At 38.0% G+C, this 19934-nt stretch overlaps 2 protein-coding genes across 2 annotated transcripts; both read left to right on the top strand.

The window, feature by feature from the left end:
- Window positions 1-1047: 1047 nt before the first annotated feature.
- On the top strand, window positions 1048-9505 carry mcm4 (minichromosome maintenance complex component 4). The gene is made up of 17 exons (XM_053329777.1): window positions 1048-1061; window positions 2117-2191; window positions 2348-2506; window positions 2625-2788; window positions 2900-3001; window positions 3097-3192; window positions 3309-3404; window positions 3712-3850; window positions 4027-4247; window positions 4393-4513; window positions 5251-5510; window positions 6657-7022; window positions 7139-7266; window positions 7582-7789; window positions 7902-8130; window positions 8356-8489; window positions 8829-9505. Exons 2-17 carry the CDS (start codon window positions 2131-2133, stop codon window positions 8922-8924), a joined length of 2580 nt encoding a protein of 859 aa, XP_053185752.1. The 5' UTR covers window positions 1048-1061; window positions 2117-2130; the 3' UTR covers window positions 8925-9505.
- A 1788-nt stretch (window positions 9506-11293) lies between these two features.
- Window positions 11294-18545, top strand: ube2v2 (ubiquitin-conjugating enzyme E2 variant 2). Its single transcript, XM_053330738.1, has 5 exons — window positions 11294-11306; window positions 11412-11453; window positions 17699-17847; window positions 17954-18079; window positions 18243-18545. The coding sequence occupies exons 1-5, from the start codon at window positions 11294-11296 to the stop codon at window positions 18387-18389; spliced, it is 477 nt and encodes a 158-aa protein (XP_053186713.1). The 3' UTR covers window positions 18390-18545.
- Window positions 18546-19934: the final 1389 nt, after the last annotated feature.

Here is a 19934-nt window from a genome sequence, read left to right as displayed (position 1 = left end):
TCTGACACTTCTCGGAAATGCTCCCATGTTTTTTTCCTCCCCCTTCAGGAAGTGTGCTGTAATTTTCCTACCTCATGGTCCTTTTTCACATGTAAAGTGCGCCACATGGTGGTCAATTTCATATCTAAGTCTAGGGCTTACTTGGCCCTTCAGCTGAAAAAAGAGAAAACTTACATTTTCTTATTTTTCCCCAATTTTAGTGAGATATTTCCACACCTATCATCAGGCTGTCTCTAAACTGATAATCAGCTATATTGGGTATATTTTTGTATGTTTGGCAATTTTTTTATAGATTTTACCATCAAACTTATATGTTTTGTTTTTACTAAGTTATTTATGCATGAGTCAAGAATAATGCATAGTTTGTCGTATAATAAATATACGACAAACTGTTTTTGATAGTCTTCAAAAGCTGTTTTTACTTCTTTCAAAAAGGTTTAACATGACAAAAAGCATCCAAACATCCCTGATTTAAAATACAATTATATACACTATGGAGTAATATACAAATATACTTTTTGTTTGTCATAGTGTTATCAATTATTAATCTAAGTGAGTTATTTTATATATTTTAACACACTTACTCCTATGTGTAGCCTAGTTTCTTATTTTATATATTTAAATTATCGGTTACTTAGACCTTTATTCATATTTGTTTTGTTGACGTTTAAAAAAAAAGGAAAAAGTAAATTCATTGTTGTCAATAAAGCTAAGATCGGGGTAAAAAAAACAAAAAAACTCTTGGACCATTGGACCAAACCAACTCAGCTCAGGATATCAAGAAGCATACAAAAACGCGCGGGTTCTGCGGTTCCCGTTTTAAATTGAATGTAGAAGAAAATACTTATTTTCAGGCTTGATTTTAATTATTTTCTCTGTACTAAGACATCCAGTCATCTGTCGTAAGAGGTAAAAGTCACATAACCCTCCCACTGCAGTGCAGGAGTCGGCCGGATAGAGAAGAACCACTCTGGCCTCTGATTGGTCCAAAGTTCCCCGCGAAAATTACGTCACCTGCAGTTTCGCGCCACATCTGCAGCAGCCGGACGCACACAGAAGAGGTAAGACTAGACTCTTGTTTCATTACTTTATGATTAATGAATCCGCTTAATAAATTAACTTGAATCAGAGGCTCTGTTATTAAGCATGTTTGTTGTGCATGAACCGTGTTATTTTATTGATATACGCTTTAAAAAAAACCGTATAAATCAGGCCAAACTGTCCAAGTCAGCTTTAGGTTATTGTTTCCTGTGCAGCCACATGTCAAATGGTGGAAACTACATTGCAAAGTTATTGAAATCTCACCGTAAAAAGTCGTAAAACACATTTAAAACACTTCAAACCAAACTGAAAAGACCTGATAGCAGATTGTGATTAGCATTAAAACTTCATTATGGATAATCTGATGCCAATTTATTGATGAGTAAACATGTAATGTAAATCAGTTGACCGAGTGATATAAACTGTCATATGGAAGTGACTTCATGAAAATAATCACTAACATAAGTAAATAAACGGATATGATTTGAGTGTATGACATGTTTTGGACTTGTATATGTTTGCATGTGTCATCAAGTTTTGTACCGTCAATGAGATGAAAATATAAATATAATACAAGCATTTAAATCCACTTACATAATTACATGAAAACATCAGGTAAAAACAATTTTCTGTTAACATACCAAGTACAATTTAGAAAATCAAGTTGCAGTATTTTCAGGGATGTATGCAACACAGCTGACTGTGCCCTGCATCTCCTGCCAGGCTCGGCAGACTAACTTAAACACAAAACTGCTCAGAGGACAGGAAAACGTGGATAAGACTCTGGCAATCACCACTTCACCAAATGTAAAATTTCCCACAAACCCCTAGATCTACCTCCAACGCTGAGCCTCTTTATAAAATGTCGTGGCAACATACAAGAATCTGTCTTTCTGACCTCCCATCGAAACACAAGCACAACTAAACATGCTTCACTCCTCTTTCCAAGTTTATTTGTCAGGTTGTAGAGATCTTACCACCAGATGTCATCTTTTCATACTTAAAACAGTATTTTAACACTTGTCCTCCACTTCTAGACAAATTTAATACTAAAATGAATCCTTTTAATTTGTAGATACTGTATCAACAATGTCTTCACCATCATCAACCCCGGGCCGTAAACGTGGAAGGAACACCAACCCGCCCACTCGTAAGTTTATTTTGTTCCTTTTCCTTTGCTTTAAATGAAATTAAACTTTCTGCTAAACAGTCTTATGTTTCAGCTGCAGTGCTGCTCAGATGTCCATGTGCCTGTTTCTGTCTGTGTGTAATGTTACAAATTTCTCTTTGTCATGTGAAACTTCAGCCAGCAGTGAAGGCCCCACCTCACCTCCATCGCAGCGGCGCAGAGGTCAAGACTCTTCCAATGGGGACCTGATGCCAATGCCAACGTCCCCAGCTACTGACATGCTCAGTCCAGCAGCGATGCAGGACACGTCTCTGTTCTCCAGCCCACGACCATCAGGTACTGAAGATAACACGTGTGTCCAGATTAAGTCGTTTTAGCCTTTTAGGTTTAATGATCTTTGGGAGTCATACTTGATGATTCTCATGAGGTATAAACGTCTATCTCTCTTTAACAGTTCAACCCACTGAAGTGGACATGAGCTCCCCTCTGATGTACGGGACCCCCAGTTCCAGAGTTGAGGGAACTCCTCGTAGTGGCGTACGCGGTACACCAGCCAGGCAGCGTCCTGATCTGGGCTCAGTCAGGAAGGCTCCACAAGTCGATCTTCACTCTGAGCCGGTCAGTGGAGGAGGGCTCAAGAATATATGAAAAATTGTTTAAGCTGTAATGTTCATGCATACATGAGGATGACCAAATGACTAGCTAACTCTGTTCATTATCTACTTCCAGCCGAGTGCTGATGGTGCAGTCGCCAGCGATCAAAATGCGGGTCAGAAACTGGTCATCTGGGGGACTGATGTCAATGTCGGGGTCTGCAAGGAGAAGTTTCAGGTATGAAAGAACAAAACCAAACTGTTCTAGTAGAAACAGCGAGTCTCAGTCCGTAAGATTTATGGTTTGTATCTTTTGCGTCACTTTGCTTGCAGAGGTTCCTGCAGAGGTTCATCGACCCAACCTCCACTGAAGATGAGAATGCTGGTCTGGACCTGAACGAGCCTTTATACATGCAGAAACTGGAAGAGGTACGCTAGTTATATCTGTTTACTACGATGTGCTTCTTTTTTTCAACAATTGAGGCTTAACCTCAAAGGAAATCTGTTTTGTTTTAAACATTAATTTTAAAGTTTTTCTCCCACAGATCAGTGTTGTTGGTGATCCAGTGCTGAATGTGAACTGCCTCCATATTCAGTCCTTTGATGCAGAACTTTACAGGCAGCTCATCTGCTACCCACAGGTATTGACCCTTTTATTTCATAATCATATTCAGTTTGAACAGTTTTTATTTATTAGCTTTTTTTTATGAGGAAGGGGATTATTGCCTCAGATGGACAATAGAGCTGATGGATTGAGCTGTTGGCATGTTGCAGCATGATTTCACACATTTTATACATCAGTGTAGAGGAAACTGACCATTTGAAGTATCATATCTTATTCATCGGATGTTTTATTATGTGTTTTTAGGCATCAGATTGGTTTTAAGTTCAGTGATACTTCTCTCGTGTCTGCGGCATTGATGTTAATGAGTGTGTTCCTTTTGGCAGGAAGTCATCCCAACCTTCGACATGGCAGTGAATGAGCTTTTCTTTGAGCGTTTCCCAGACTCCATCCTGGAATTTCAGATCCAAGTCCGCCCCTACAACGCCCTGAAAACCAGAAACATGAGGAGCCTGAACCCAGAAGGTGTGGATTTATGATCCCGGGCCATGTCACCTACAAAGTGAAATCACACTTATTGAGACCGCAGTTTCCAACATATTCTATCCCATATTTTGTGTGGGATTTTTGTGAACATTGTTTCTTGTTTTGATAAAATGTGAGGTATCAGCTTCTGTGCGCCTTCTGTCTTGCCTCTGCAGACATCGATCAGCTGATCACTATCAGCGGCATGGTGATCCGCACCTCGCAGCTCATCCCCGAGATGCAGGAGGCTTTCTTCCAGTGCCAGGTGTGCGCCTTCAGCACCCGCGTGGAGGTGGATCGCGGCCGCATCGCCGAGCCGGCTGTTTGTCGCCACTGCAACACCACCCACAGCCTGGCACTCATTCACAATCGCTCCCTCTTTTCAGACAAACAGATGGTGAGAGTCTGATGGGGTTGGTTTATGGGGCAGATTGCTTACAGTAAATGACACCTAATCTCAGAATATGTCAAGTATTAATTAGTGGTGTGTTGCTGTAGAGGTCACAACATCTGTTCTTTTTATTGATCTTCCATTAACACAGGTGAAAATTCAGGAGTCTCCTGAAGACATGCCAGCTGGTCAGACTCCTCACACAACTGTTGTCTATGCTCACAATGACCTGGTGGATAAAGTGCAGCCAGGAGACAGAATAAACATCACAGGTAAACTAAATATCTAAAGCTAGGGCTGCAACTAAAGATAATTATCTTTTATTGATTCATCTATAAAACATGAAGGAAGTAGTAAAATTGACATTCTCAGGGCACAAAGGCACTTCTATAAATAGCTTGTTTTGTCCAACCAATAGCCCAACACTCACATGTTCAAAATGTAGTTAATATGAAGCAGAAAATGATATTTGAGTCATGGAACTGGACAATTGATGCAAATGATAAACTGATTGCTTGAATAGTTGCCATTGATTTTCCTGCTATAATAGACTTTAACTTTAATTTAATCTGTAAAATCATAAGAACCAGAGCTGTCTCCATATTTCTTCAGGCCTACAACTATAGATTATTTCGCATTATCGATTAATCTGCTTGATTATATGTGTGGTCTGTGAAACTTTTCAGAACTGCTGGTGAATTTTCAAAATATGTATATTCTTTTTAAATCTGACAGCCCAAAACCAAAAGATAGTGATGTTTTGGAAGCTGGAACCAGTTGCTTGAACAATTATCTAATCATAAAAAATGTTACCCTTAATCTTCTATCGAGTGACTAATCGTTGCAGCTCTATATTTCTTGTATTGATGTAAAGTTCTCACATTTTAGAAGCAAAAAGTAACATTTGGCAACTAACATTTTCACTTTGGCTCTTAGAAGGCCAGTTAAATCAGTCCAGTTTTCACTCCTCCACACATATATCCTAACAGCTTCCCAAATGTCCCCACAGGTATCTACAGAGCGGTGCCCATGCGCCCCAACCCACGTCAGAGCAACGTGAAGTCTGTATACAAAACTCACATTGACGCCATCCACTTCCGTAAGACTGACGAGAAGCGGCTGCACGGTTTGGACGAAGACGCCGAACAGAAGCTCTTCACTGAAGACCGCGTGCAGACCCTGAAGGAGCTGGCAGCCAAACCAGATGTCTATGAACGCCTCTCCTCTGCCCTGGCACCCAGTATCTATGAACATGAGGACATCAAGAAGGTGTGTGTGTGTGTTGCAAGTATTTAGAGTCTTAACGTGCAAGTTAGAAACACAGATTTTTATTAACAGTCCTGTTATCACATTTAGTACTTTGAAAAAAGCTTAAAAAACCGTTAATGTCCAAAGCAAACCATAAATCTCTAAAATTGTGGATTTTTACAAAAGTTTTTTTAATGAGTAATAAGTAGTGTTATAAATTGAGAAAATTCTCCCACTTAAACGAGGTAAACAGTCCATTGGATTAGCTGAACGTACTTAATAAAGCTGAACTGAAGGTGGTTTTAGACACCATGTCTAAAGTTGATGTTTTGGATATCCATGGCTTTCAGATTGAGCAATTCACAGGTGCAATTAATAACGTTAATGACTCTTGTGCATACTGGATTACTTGGATGATTCAGTGTCATTGAGGAGAGAACATAAAATGAATGAGTTGACGGTCAGTTAGTTTCCTTTGGGATGAACTGAGTACCCAAATCAAGATAATGAGATAAAGGTGTTAACATAATGATACAATGATGTATCACATGAATCAGCTGTGATTTCAGTGGGTCACAGAAATCCATTTTTCAGGTAGGTCTAATATCTGCCACATTAATAGATTTGACTTCACAGAGCCAGAATAATAATAGAGGGATTACACTGAGATTCACACATTTTTACATCTACTTGAAGTTGTTTAGCATATACGATGCGTCTCTCTCTCTCCAAAACAAATTCAGAAAAAAATGTGGCACTAGATTGATTTTTTTAAAAACAGAAAATTTGCCTCATGGTTAATTTTAGTTTCAACTTACAGCCTTAAAAACATACAGGGTTCAGCATGAAGCCTACATCATCAGAGCTTGTATAACAGCAGTGGACACATGATGCAATCGACAGGAAAATAGTTGCACCTGTGTGTGAGAATATCCACAGGTCAAACATTTTTATAAAATGAGTAACCCAAATGAATAATGAAAAAAGAGAAAAGCACGTGATGGAAACCTTTATTAACCTATATTATTAAATAAGTTCCGTAGACTATCTGAAACAAGAAAACACTGAAGTCTTCCATAATATAATCATCTAAACACCAGGTGATCTCTAACATGATGTATAAATACTTGTAGATGTGTTACAACAACTCTTTGTTCTCTTGTTCAGGGCATCCTGCTGCAGCTGTTTGGAGGCACTCGTAAGGACTTCAGTCAGACCGGCCGCGGCAACTTCCGCGCAGAGGTGAACATCCTCCTCTGCGGAGACCCCGGCACCAGCAAGTCCCAGCTGCTGCAGTACGTGTTTAACCTGGTTCCCCGTGGACAGTACACGTCAGGAAAGGGCTCCAGCGCCGTGGGTCTCACCGCCTACGTGATGAAGGACCCAGAGACCCGGCAGCTGGTCCTGCAGACCGGAGCTCTGGTGCTGAGCGACAATGGCATCTGCTGCATCGACGAGTTTGACAAGATGAGCGACAGCACGCGCTCAGTGCTGCACGAGGTCATGGAGCAGCAGACTCTCTCCATCGCCAAGGTGCGTTTGACAAATTTGAAAGATGAAGATTTTTGAATCAAAGATGGAAACTTAAGAAGAGAAAAATAACAAGCTATCATTTTTATCATATGGTTTCTTTTCTTTTATGTCTGCAGGCTGGAATCATTTGTCAGTTGAACGCCCGCACCGCTGTGTTGGCCGCCGCCAACCCCATTGAATCTCAGTGGAACCCCAAAAAGACTACGATTGAGAACATTCAGCTTCCTCACACACTTCTGTCCAGGTTAATACAAGCAGTCATCTCAATCACACTGAAACTACTGGTAGAAAACGTTGATCCTTGATAAAAATGTTGCTAAATAGTTGGACGACGTTTAAGAACTACAAAAGTTTACAGTTTGAGTTTTCAAAGCAGTATGAGATCATCTGTGCCCAATGTGCAGACGTACCAGTAAAAACATGTTAAATATGTACATTGATAGTTGATAATGAGTTTAATATGAGGGACAACCTTCACGTCATCTTTTTTCCCCTTCTATCTGGTTTTCTCAGTTGTCACGTTTCAGACTCTGAACATATAAATTTGTGCCCCCATCAGATTTGACCTCATCTTCCTGATGCTGGACCCCCAAGACGAGGCTTACGACCGCAGGCTTGCCCACCACCTGGTGGCGCTGTACTACCAGAGCGAGGAGCAGATAGAGGAAGAGTTCCTCGACATGGCTGTGTTGAAGGACTACATCGCATATGCACGCACGTACATAAGTCCAAGACTGAGTGAGGAGGCCAGCCAGGCTCTGATCGAGGTTTGTCTTCTTTATATATTCTCAGTGTTTTAGCTTTTCAGTCAGTTCTGGCTAATAAATCACCTGTCTGTCTTTGGATCAGAGCTTTACCTTGTACATGTTTGTTTCTCAGGCCTACGTGGACATGAGGAAGATCGGAAGCGGTCGGGGGATGGTGTCCGCCTACCCCAGACAGCTGGAGTCCCTGATCCGCTTGGCAGAGGCCCACGCCAAGGTGCGCTTCTCTGAGAAGGTGGAGACCATCGACGTGGAGGAGGCCAAGCGGCTACACCGAGAGGCCCTCAAACAGTCGGCCACTGACCCCAGGACAGGATTTGTTGACATCTCTATTCTCACAACAGGTATGTTTGAAGGGCTGCATGAATATTAAGCTGTTTGTCTGTCATGTAATATTCTGACTATCGTGTATCGTGTAAGATTAATAGCAGTCATAGTGACCCAAAGTGTTATTAGTACCAACTCCAACTGACTTAAAAATGGTAAGTTTTAGCCTTTCGAGCTGCTTTGTGATCAATTACGTTTGTCATGGAAACGGTGTAATTCATTTAGTTGTTTTCTGATCTTAGGTATGAGCGCCACCGCACGCAAGCGTAAAGAGGACATCGCTCAGGCTCTGAAGAAACTGATCGAGGCTAAAGGAAAGACCCCCGCCATGAAATACCAGCAGCTGCTTGACGACCTCCGAGGACAGTCTGAAACTGTAAGTATTTCTTTATGCTTTTCATTTTCAGCTTTAATGTTTTATTACAGTTAAATGAAGGCAAGAAACTTCACTTTCATCTCTCTACTAGAACTTAATTTGTAGTGTGTGACAGTGATTGAAGCTCCAGTAATGATCCATTAGAGGTCAGCTATGGACTGTAAAAGTGCTCAGGGAGGAAGATCTGCAGTCTGAAGTGAAAGCGTTGTGGTTCCCTTTCATAGTAAATAGAAAATGAAAGGTTTAACATAACTTCACTACGTTTTAGAAACTGTACATTATCCATTTTTTCATCAACACTTTCTGTACTGACTTGTGTCTCTGTCTCTCTTGCTTCAGGCGATCACTAAGGAGCTGTTTGATGAGGCGCTGCGGGCCCTGGCTGACGACGATTACTTGACAGTCACTGGAAAGACTGTTCGTCTCCTCGCTTGAGGCGCACCCTGCAATTATGTACAGTCCTTTTTTTTATTTTAAATCTTATCCCGTGTCAACTTCTTTCATATGCTGTTAAAAAAAAAAAAAAAAAAAAAATGGTGTAATGAAACCACCATATGTGTTCTGGACCTGAGATGTGTGAAAATCCCTGGACTTTGGAGACATGATTCACATTTACCAGATGACTCATGATTCAGACTTTGGTGTCCTGTTTAAAGAAAAAGAAGAAGAAGAAGAAACCAAAACACAGATTTACTGGCAATTAATAGAGCTAAATATTTAAAAGCCCTTGTATCTCATTTGTTGACCCCATGTCACATATAATGCTCTTTCTGTTTTTGTGTTTGTGTATGATAAATAAAAAAAAAGCTTAATGCATTCAATACTTAGTTTCTTTTCAACTTGTACATTGTAATCACTGAGTGTTAATGTTACTTTGTTGGTTTCTTTGGGGACAAGTGTTAAAGGCAAGCTTGAGATGTAGAAGGTTGTTCATTTTGTATCATTTAGAGTCCACTTTTTGAATTGTCATTGTAGCTTTTGTTTACTGCCTGTTAATAATAAAAGAATAAAATGCTGCTCACTGAAAACGGCTGGAAAGTATTTTGTCATCAGTAGTTGTAGTTAAAAAGAGAAATTCATACTGTTTTCACCCTACAGTGTGTCCAAAGTTTAGATTTATTTATTTATTTATTTATTTATATAGAGATACTGAATCTTTAGACTCAAACATGTCTAAATTGTTACTAGTCATTTTGGAGGCCTCAAACTGGTAGCTCATAAAGAAAGACTCGGACCATGTCCTCTAATATTTCTGTTCATTTTTTGGTGTCCAATGAGATGAAGATGAATTCTCTACAATGATGGATGATACACTTTTTAAAAAATGCTGATCCACATATTTGTTTATGCTTAATATATAACAGTTTTAAGCCTAAAGTTTTTAACATGTTTAGTAGTTTTTCAGGCCTTGAAGAAGTAAAACTGCTATTTTCCAAGAAAGAAGATGCAGATCATGTCATCAGTAATATTTTTGGGAATGTTGAGCTTTTATGGAGATGACTACATTCTACAGTTAAACCTGGTGGTAGTTATTACATGGCTTTTTAGAGCCAAAGTCTCTCTTTTTGATACTATACTTTCACCGCAGCTCAACAGAGAAACACAAAGAGGGAATTTGATGCTAAATACTATGAAAATAAGAAGAGATGGTGGCTAAAATCCACCAGACTCCTGTGAAAAAATATATTTAAAAATTTGAAGCTAATATGAAGCTTCAGTCACTCCAATGAGTCAAATCAAGTAGATATCTTTCAACATTACAGTGTTTTTAGTGCCAAATTCCTTCTTTTTGTTACTATACTTCCACTGCAGCTTGACAGGGAAACACAAAGAGGGAATTTGATGCTAAAAAGACTAAATGTAGCAGAAACCTTTTAAACCCTTACATACTGTTCAGGGTCAAACTTGACTAATTTTTACATTTGAGAGCTTTAAAAACACTCTATACACATTTCTTTTAGTCATACTGTTCCTAATGTGACCCACAGTTTACATAAATGGAAATTAACTACATCTTATTTTTTGTGTGCAGCTGATACTCATTTTTATATATGCAAATGTGAACTGTGTTTATTACAATAAAATAAATTAAAAACAGCATTAAAACATGTGAAATGTTCACCTGGACCATAAAACAGTGATTGTGAAGGTCTTTTTCATTTGATTAATCAAATATTCAATGTTTAATGACTGATAGGGGCATCTATGAATTTGAGTTGATATAGGGACTAATCATGTCAGAATATGAACAGGCAGGGGAGATTTCAGACCCTTTTTAAGGGTGCTCAAGCAACCCTAAATTTGATCTCAGCACCCTCTAAAAATAAATAAATTACTATTGTATGTCTTTTCCTATAATTATTTTATACGACTTTAATTATTTTGTGAGCCTGTCAGTTAGAGATGGGACAACAATTATGCTACAGGTTCAAATGGTTTAATGTACTTTGGATAGCTCTGTCATTAATATTGTCTTTCCCTCAGAGTTCAGAGTAATTATCTTAGGGTCCTCTCTGTAGAAATCTGTGATTGTTTGTTCTGCACCATTATTATTATACATTATAGTAACACTCTACTATGTATTATTTTTTCTTGTTTTAATTTACATTTGGAGCTGAGCCCCTCTAAAGATCTGATCCTAGAATCAGCCCTGATGTAAGGTTTAATATGACTAACTCAGACTGTTTTTAAACTCGTATAAGCTTCAGATACACTTTTAAATACATTATTTTGCACAAAATGACTGCGTGGTCCCACTGTGAATTTTGACCCCCATCACTTATATTGATTCAAATCTTAACAGTATGATTGTTCATAGTATGTAGCATCAAACACAGACTATCTATCTATCTATCTACTCTCCATTTGTTGGCTCTCTGCTCTGAGCTGCCGGCGTGACGCAGCCGTGACGTCACCACTCAGTGTGCTTCTGGACTCGGCTGAAGAACATGGCGGCCTCCTCAGGTTGGTGAGCCTTACATTTAACATCCACAACGAGGCCAGGGTCCGGCGTCCACATCTCGGACGGCCAACATGCTCATTTACTTACTCGAGATGTGTGTTTATTGTAAAGTCGCTCCGAGGTGCAATTTTCTAGAGAGATTGCACGGACTTCTCGGTTGAATCGATGGTGCTCACAGGAGCCGTCTATTTCATGGAGCTAGCTTATAAAGCGAGGCGGCGTTGTCCGTAGCTTTCTTTATTGAAGTCAGCTAAAATAGCTCAAGGTGTCAGAAATGGAGCGGCTACACTACTAATACTGACTTTGCGTGTCACCATTAAAACCTTTCGGATGGAAATATGCGGTATAAAAGTTAAATGAGGTGTGAATGGTGCAGTTTTTATGAACGCTGTAAACAAGCGCTAGTTAGCTTCCGTAACTTAGTCTGATCCCGACCGCGACTGTCCGCCCTGATACGTCCCGGTCAGCTGCTCCCTTCATCGGGATAGCTACACTGTTTGTGTCGGCTGTTAATGCACAAGTCTTTAGTGTGCATTCATAATGAGTACCCTGATGAGGAAACTTCAATAATATAACAGCGACAAACACAACGTGAGGATTTTAATGGCTTCCCTGCGACACATTCCGCACATTGCAACATAACTGTGACAGGAATGTTTTATGCTCTCAGTAGCACTTTTGTAAACGTTATTGTCAAATTTTAAAATTGCATTTCAAGCCTGACTATTACAACATTATGTAGAAAATAGCACTTGCATGGAGTGGACTGTGGGATTCATATCTTTACACCGTAGTTGGCACACTGCGTTTCAGGAAATAGCCGGGGCCCGTGCTTGCCTCAGCAGGAAGCAAGCGTGCTGCTCAAACTTGCAAAATAGACTATTTGAAATCACAATAAAAACTATATAAAGACTTTAAGAAATCTACCCAGACTAATTTCATTCTCCGCTGATGTGTATTTATGTGATTAAATCGATCAAACTTAACATTTTATATCAAGGTGTGGAAACGGGGAAGTAGCGTCAGTTTGCTCATAATCGAAACTACCCCCGAGGGCAAGTTGGCGCGACCTGCTGATTCATTTTTAACTTGGCTATGGTTTAGGTTACTAGTGTCATAGTTGACATGCCTTAAAAAGGAGTGGAGACTCTTAAACAGTGATGCCCTTTGAAATGTACTGTACCACGTGGTTATTTTAGATTACAGAGCTGAATAACCAGCCAGACACATACAGGTTACCAGTAAAGCCAGTTCTTGAGACCCAGCCCTACTGCTGTGTGTTGTTCACTTGTATTACTATTTACACATCATACACATTATAATGGCACTATATGTCCCTTAAGAGTTTTATTTAACTGATGTTATGAACTACATAAAGGATCAGCATTGAATTCCTCTCAATAATTAAAAAATAAATTATGCAAAGATTACAGGACAGAAAATTAAGAATAAATAAAACAGTGTTGATTATTGATAAGAAACACAAACTAAGGCAAACCATATAATAATAATAATAATATTTATATAGCACTTTTTAAAATGATGTTACAGAACAGATTAAACCAAACAAAGCAGATCAAAATGATGAGCACAGTGATAAAGACAGAGGCACATAAGTAATAGTACATGATGTATAAAAATAGTATAAGAAAAATGATAATTTAGATCTTTCTTGAGCACCAACTTTAAAGGATGAGTTTTCACAGTTTTTCCACATCTGTTAAAACAACAGTACGGTACCCAAATTAACATTGAAATAGGTTTTCATTTCTCCTGTTCATAATGGCCATTAGAAGATCCCTTGGTAAAGGATGTGGTGGCTAAAATCCACTTGACTCCTTTTGTGAAAAAATGTATTAAGTTTATCTGAATGTAATATGAAGTTTGAGCCATTCATATTAGTCACAGCAAGTAGATATGTTTCAACATTAGTCTTTTTAGTGCCAAGGTCCCTCTTCTTGTTACTATATTTCCACCACAGATGTACAGGGAAACACAAAGAGGGAATTTGATACTAAAAAGACTGTAAATGTGGCAGATATCCACTTCTTGAACTTTGAACACAACTTAGACTGCCGAGGCCTCATATAAGCTTCAGATTAACTTTTTAAATGTGTTTTTGTGCTTAAAGACTGAATGGACACACGGTGGGTTTTGGCCACTTGCATTGAAAGTTTTATAGCCAGTATGAACAGGAGGAAGGATTACAGCGAGGAAAAGCTCTGTCACGGTTCATATGGACACCTGACTGTTGTTTTAAGACAGGCTTGAACATTTCCATAGCTATTATTTTAACAGCTAAACACTAAACCAGCAACGTGTTTCTATGTAGGCCTGCAACTAACAATTATTAATCAATTAATCCTTCGTTGATTTTTCTTGATTCATTATTTTGTCAAGAAAACGGTGGGAAGTACCTTTTTAGGTTCCCAAAACCCAAAATGTTAATTATGTCCAGCCAGCAGTCAAAAACGGAAGATATTCTGTTTATTCTTATGTAAAACAACGAAAAGCATCAAATCCTTAAATATATTTGCTTAAAAAATAACTAAAACCATTATCTGATTATCAAAATAGTTGCAGATTAATATTCTGTCGATCAACTAATTGTTGCCGCCCGTTTGCTATATTACATTTATTTCCTGTAAATGCAGACACGTAACTATATATTCACCTCTGTTTCACATATCTGTACTGGACTCTGAGGTCAGTACAAATACATATATCTTAAAGTTAAAAAAAAAAGATATCAGCATGGATTTGTTTAACGACTGCTATAAGTAATCATAAGTAGAATTTATAAAGGGAGATAAGAACAACTGAACTAACAGCCTATAAAACATTCAAAAAGTGATGAACTATAATAAATTAAAGTGACATAAAAGCAATAAATGTATGAGTGATGTTGGCAAGCCTGTATTATTCACATACTTTTTGATTTCCTGCCAACAGACGTCTCGATACAGAATATCTGCGTTGAGCTGGAGTGGGCCGAGAGTTTTGGTCAGGCTATAATCTGTACTAGAGCTGCAAAGATTAATCAATTAATTGATCAATAAATCAACAGAAAACTATTTTGATAATTGACAAATTGATTTAGTAATGTATTTATTTTTTAAATGTGAATATTTGCTGTTGTTTTCTATTCATTATAATTGCTCTCATCACTTTGGGCTGTGGAAAACTGTAGAAGACATTCTTCACCATTATCGGACATTTTAGAGACTAAACAATGAATTGATTAATCTAGAAAGTAACATCAGATTTATCGATAATTTTTAGTTGCAGCTTTAATCTGTAACAATGTTTTTGTGGTGATAAAAGCCTTGAAAATGGTAAAGCCTCTGTGCCACTTAAAAATCAATCCTCCTCCTCCTCCTTTGTGACCTCTGCTATTGATTTTCAAAGTGATTTTTTTTTTTTTTTTTTTAAGTCTGAAATGAATTCAGTCTACAGCAGGAGACAATTTGAATGTTTTCATTGTCTCCCCTGCTTCAGTCACGGGGCCTCTTAAAAAAAAAAGAAAGGAAAAAAAAGGTCTTTTCACTTCCTCTTCTGTGAATTTGTCTTTAGGATCATAATTATGAATAGAAGTAGTTTCACTTAAGTGCTCCCTCCAACGCTCCTGCAGTCATAAGCTGTAAGTGCTTCATCATTTACACGTCTTGAGTGCCTGTCGAGCTCTGTGTTAAATGCCAAGGTCTGAATATTTTCCCACTACCAATTGACTAGTTTTCAATTTTATATTATCAGCGCGGCTGTTAAGGTATCGATCATAACGTGAAAAAATAAATATTACTATATATCACTGTATTTCCACTTGCGATATATTATTGATACGCTGGTGCTAAGTACTGATACATTTGAAACGTTGAAGTGCTCGATTCAGCTACTTTAAGCTCACCATTACCTTCAGTGTCCTCATGGAGGTGCTGAACAGACTGGTGACGGTCAGATTGACGCCAGTTGTAGGTGACATTGAAGAAGAAATGCAAGCAAACTTTCCAGCAATGAGAGCAGCTGCTGTCAGACTCTCCCAGCGCGTCCTCGTTGGAAACACAGACGGTCGGAGCTTCGACCGTCACTAGAAACACCTTCAAGGCTCCTTTTGTAAAAGTTTCTGTCATGTAGCTGAGCTGTGAGAGGCTCTTTGGTGTTTGTGTGTTTGGAGAGTGTCAGTAATTACCCATAGCCCTGTCATTTAACTGTTAATCTGTTTATTTATTGAAGAAAAAACAGGAAAAAATTCATAACTCAGGAAAAGTAATAAATTTATAACTTTTTTTGAGATTTAAAAAGAGAAATGTGCAAAAGTAGCCAATATAACCCATCAGGACTTGTTTGGCTTCCCTGCTATGGTGAGATATACAACATCAAAACTTAAAGAAATACAGACAAATACATTCAAAAGTTAAAAACACAAAATCTGAGGAGTTACATGTGTAACAAGAAAAGTTACAATTTACCGACACATAGAATATCACAGTGAGAGAGGTTATGATTTTACAGTACGTAATGTCTTAAATGATTTTAGACTGGTGGAGTTTCCCAACAGGACCTCTGGAGTCTGGATCTAATTGAAAATTTAGAAAAAGTTGTCCTGGGAAAGGCGGGGTGGAACTGGTCGGCTGTTTATCATGTTTTATTATTGATGTCGTCACTTGTCAGCCTTGAATTATCTCTTATAGCTCTGAATATAAGCACAGTTCGTGTGTTGTGTTTACTGCCACAGAATAAAAACAGATCTTTGTGTTGTTAGCTCGACGTCACCTCTTTGTCGTCTATTATCAGACTTATTCACACTAGCAGCAGCTCTGTGTGACACATTAACTGAGACTACAGTTAGTTAGCTGATATTTATACTTATTTCTTAATTGTGAGAGTAATATACTGTCAATAAACACGATACATTATTTGACTATTTCCTGCTCTTTAAAGTATTTATCTTCATTAGTTACAGGTACTGTGATACATCTTACTACTTTGTGATATTTTGTGTATCGTAGAATCGCCTTTGTTGTGATATTTTGTTATCCTGAGTTCATCTGCAGGTTAACCTCAATGCTTCTGTTAAAAATCAGCATGATTTTGCTGATTGTTCAGTGTCAGATATATATATTTCTTTACGTGGTTAACGAGGTATTACAGCAGTTTCACAGCAGGTAGACCAAGATGTGTGGTATGATGTGGCCAGTGTAAACCACTTTTATCTTTCACATGTTTCACACTTAATCATGTGGGATGTGGAACATTTCTATGATGGGAAAGATCAACATGTGTCAGTTTTAATGAAAGGATGCACAGTTGGAGCTCTGACAGCGACAAACCACCTCGATAGTGATGTTGCAGTTCAGCTTCAGGCAAAAAACTGTCCATTTAAAATCAAATCTGCCATTATTTTCAATTTATCTTGTTTTTAAAAATGTTAGAATAGAAACTGTAACAAATTCGGTTTCATATTTCATCTACTGATTGTTTTTCCTGTCAATAAGACTCATGATATAATTAAAGCGGCTTGAACCAGAGAAAATGAATAGAAAATAAATTAATTTCTGCTCTATTTACAGTATGAATTAATCTCAGTTCTCAGTTAATCAATGAATAGTTTGGCTTGTATAACATCAGAAAAGAATGAAAAGTGCCCATCACAGTTTTCCAAAGTAGCATCAAAGAACAGTCCAAGAGCTAGAAAGCTTTTTAAGACAAGTAGAAGCAGCAAATCTTCACATTTTAGCTCAAAACATCTAAAGTTTGGAATTAGTTTAAAAATGACTGAATTAAAATAGTTGTACATTTTCTTGATCAATAGACTTGTTTAATTCTAAACCAGCCTTTTGCTTTTTTTACAGTACTATATAATGTATGTTTGATTATTAGGTTAATATCATGCATGACGTGATTATTCTTGGTGCGTTTTATGTCTTTATTAGACTTATTCATTAGGCCGTAAAGAGATGTCAATAGAGGAGAGAGACAGAGCCAATGCTGCGTATCGTGCCACCGTCATCTAATAACTCCGTAGATAATAAGATGAAATGTGTCGGGATCTGTGTGATTCAGCTCAGTAGGTGATCGGTCACATTGTAAGTTTGCTTTGCATTAATTAATCAGAGCTGCATGTCGCAGTGTTTCCTGGGAGAAACCTTTTTCTGTGTTTATGCTTTATTCATGAATCTAGTGTATTTATTTATTTATTTTCTATTTTAAAATCTTGTGTATTTTGTTTTCTGTTTTCGAATCGTTTTAGGAGTTAAAGTTCCACGCAATTTTCGCTTGTTGGAGGAGCTTGAAGAAGGCCAGAAGGGCGAAGGCGACGGCACAGTCAGCTGGGGCCTCGAGGATGACGAAGACATGACTCTCACACGGTGGACAGGCATGATCATTGGACCAGCAAGAGTAAGCACAGAAAACTCCTCACTTAAAGCATGTGGATTGAAAGCACACTCAGACAAACATAAATAATTTTCTTTTTTCTCTTTTCTTTACTTTTTTTGCTTTTCAGACCAATTATGAGAACAGGATATACAGTCTGAAAGTGGAGTGCGGACCTAGATACCCAGAGACAGCCCCGACTGTTAGATTTGTAACAAAAATTAGCATGAATGGGATAAATAATTCCAACGGGTCGGTGAGTGTCATCACAAATTTGACAGTGTTATGTATGTGTGTTATATCGGCTCAGAAATTGTGATCCTCAGATGTGATATGTGCAATAACTCACTGTCGGCCATCCTGTCACAATGACTGATTTTTTTTCTTTTTTTCTTTTGTCTTTCTTTTTTGTCTCACAGGTGGATTCACGTAGCATACCAATATTAGCAAAATGGCAGAATTCTTATAGCATTAAAATTGTTCTTCAAGAGTTAAGGCGTCTAATGATGTCCAAAGAAAATATGAAGCTTCCACAACCACCAGAAGGACAAACCTACAGCACTTAATCGTAATGGATTGTTTTGACCCTCTGTCTTAAACCTTACTCTCTTAGAAATATTGTGTAAAATCATCAAGAGGCTCACTTCGCACATCAACAATATCGTCAGCAAGAGCAAGATTGGACTTTTATTACATAGCTCATTCAAAAAAAAAAAAGAAAATGTCCCTGCAGTTTAGGCACTGAGTAGATAGTTTAAAGACTACATGACCACAGTTATTCTGCCTTTAATAAAGTTATTTGACAATGACTTTTTTTTATGTTGGAACTGTTTAAGCTTTGAGTGGACTTGAAGAGAGGGAAGCATGACCGCCACGCAGAGAGGCTGTACCAGAGTCCCAATAGTTTTTCTGTTCAAAACGATTGATCACTGATCGCAAGTAAAAGAACAAGATGTGTGTAAGAAGGCATGTTCTGTAACTAATACCTAGTCGAAGAGAAGCCACACTTTTTTGTTTTCTTTTCTTTTTTTCCTCTTTTTTTTTTGAGTTGTTTAGTCAAACTTAGCAGGTTCATTAAAAATATCATGCAGATTGAATATTGAACTGTGGCTGTAGTCTAAAAGTAGTGTCACAAGGTAAGAAAGATTTTTTTTATAAATATATATATATATCTGTATTTGACACGATACCAATATGTTTCTGTTCTGCAGCTCTTTGACATGTAACAGACGTTGAAGCCTGTTCTGTTCTGAAACCCTTGCATTCAACTTCTAGTGAAAATGGCAGGTGTATGAACTTGTGATTTTCTGAAATTAAAATCACTGCGAAAAAAAACAAAACACCCCCAAAATCTCAACGTTTTTTTGTTGATTTAAAAAAAAAAAGTTGATTTGACTTCTCAGCTGACATGGGTTTTGGCAACTGGACACGGGAGTCGTGCATTAAACCAGGTTAATGAAACTGCTGGGCGACACCACACTGCAGATATTTGATATGTGACCTGAGCTCATTAGAATAATATAATCACAATGCCTTTTAATTATACACTGCACTTCTCATTCTGCTGGCATATTTATACAATTAACATACCTGTTCTCTAGATGATTGATAGTCCATCTAAACCTTGTTATGTGGTGGACCTATTCCTCGAGTTGTAGTTGAACACTGCTCAGTATTTAGTAGTAGTGAGAATCAAGGTGCCATTTCCTTTAAGAATGTGACCTTTTGTAACTTTTCAGATGTGTTAGTATTCATAAAGGTTAATTATCTAAATGGGAGTTAAAAGGAAATTCACTGCAGATTTAGTGCACTCAGTTTGTTTCATCTTTCTAAAGTGATTGTGTGTTACTTCATTAAGTTAATGAAGAAAAAATTTAATTTTTTAATCTTTTTTATGAGGCCAAATTGTCTCAATTATTTAGTTCATGCGATAGTCTGTGAGAGTGGTTTGAAGGTAATGAAGGGTGAGCAGTGTATTTTGGGGGATGTGTACTTCTGACAGCAGACTCAACTTATTTGATGGACGGAGACAAGGGGGGGCAGCTGTCCCACTCCATAGTGTAGGGCTGGCTGCCTGTTATTAAGGTATCCAAAGCACTGCAATCAGCAAG

The sequence above is a fragment of the Scomber japonicus genome, chromosome 12 (assembly GCF_027409825.1).
Source record: "Scomber japonicus isolate fScoJap1 chromosome 12, fScoJap1.pri, whole genome shotgun sequence".
NCBI lineage: Eukaryota > Metazoa > Chordata > Actinopteri > Scombriformes > Scombridae > Scomber > Scomber japonicus.
The sequence above is the reverse complement of the archived record's forward strand: the minus strand, read 5'-3'. Positions and strand labels throughout refer to the sequence as shown.

Bases quoted from the DNA above. Each gene is read 5' to 3' on its own strand.
- mcm4 (XM_053329777.1), top strand. From the start codon at position 2,131: ATGTCTTCACCATCATCAACCCCGGGCCGTAAACGTGGAAGGAACACC. The intron at 4,248-4,392 runs GTGAGAGTCTGA...CCATTAACACAG, and splicing joins TCTTTTCAGACAAACAGATG to GTGAAAATTCAGGAGTCTCC. The intron at 8,490-8,828 runs GTAAGTATTTCT...CTCTTGCTTCAG, and splicing joins TCCGAGGACAGTCTGAAACT to GCGATCACTAAGGAGCTGTT.
- ube2v2 (XM_053330738.1), top strand. The intron at 11,454-17,698 runs GTTGGTGAGCCT...GAATCGTTTTAG, and splicing joins GAACATGGCGGCCTCCTCAG to GAGTTAAAGTTCCACGCAAT. The intron at 18,080-18,242 runs GTGAGTGTCATC...TTTGTCTCACAG, and splicing joins TAAATAATTCCAACGGGTCG to GTGGATTCACGTAGCATACC.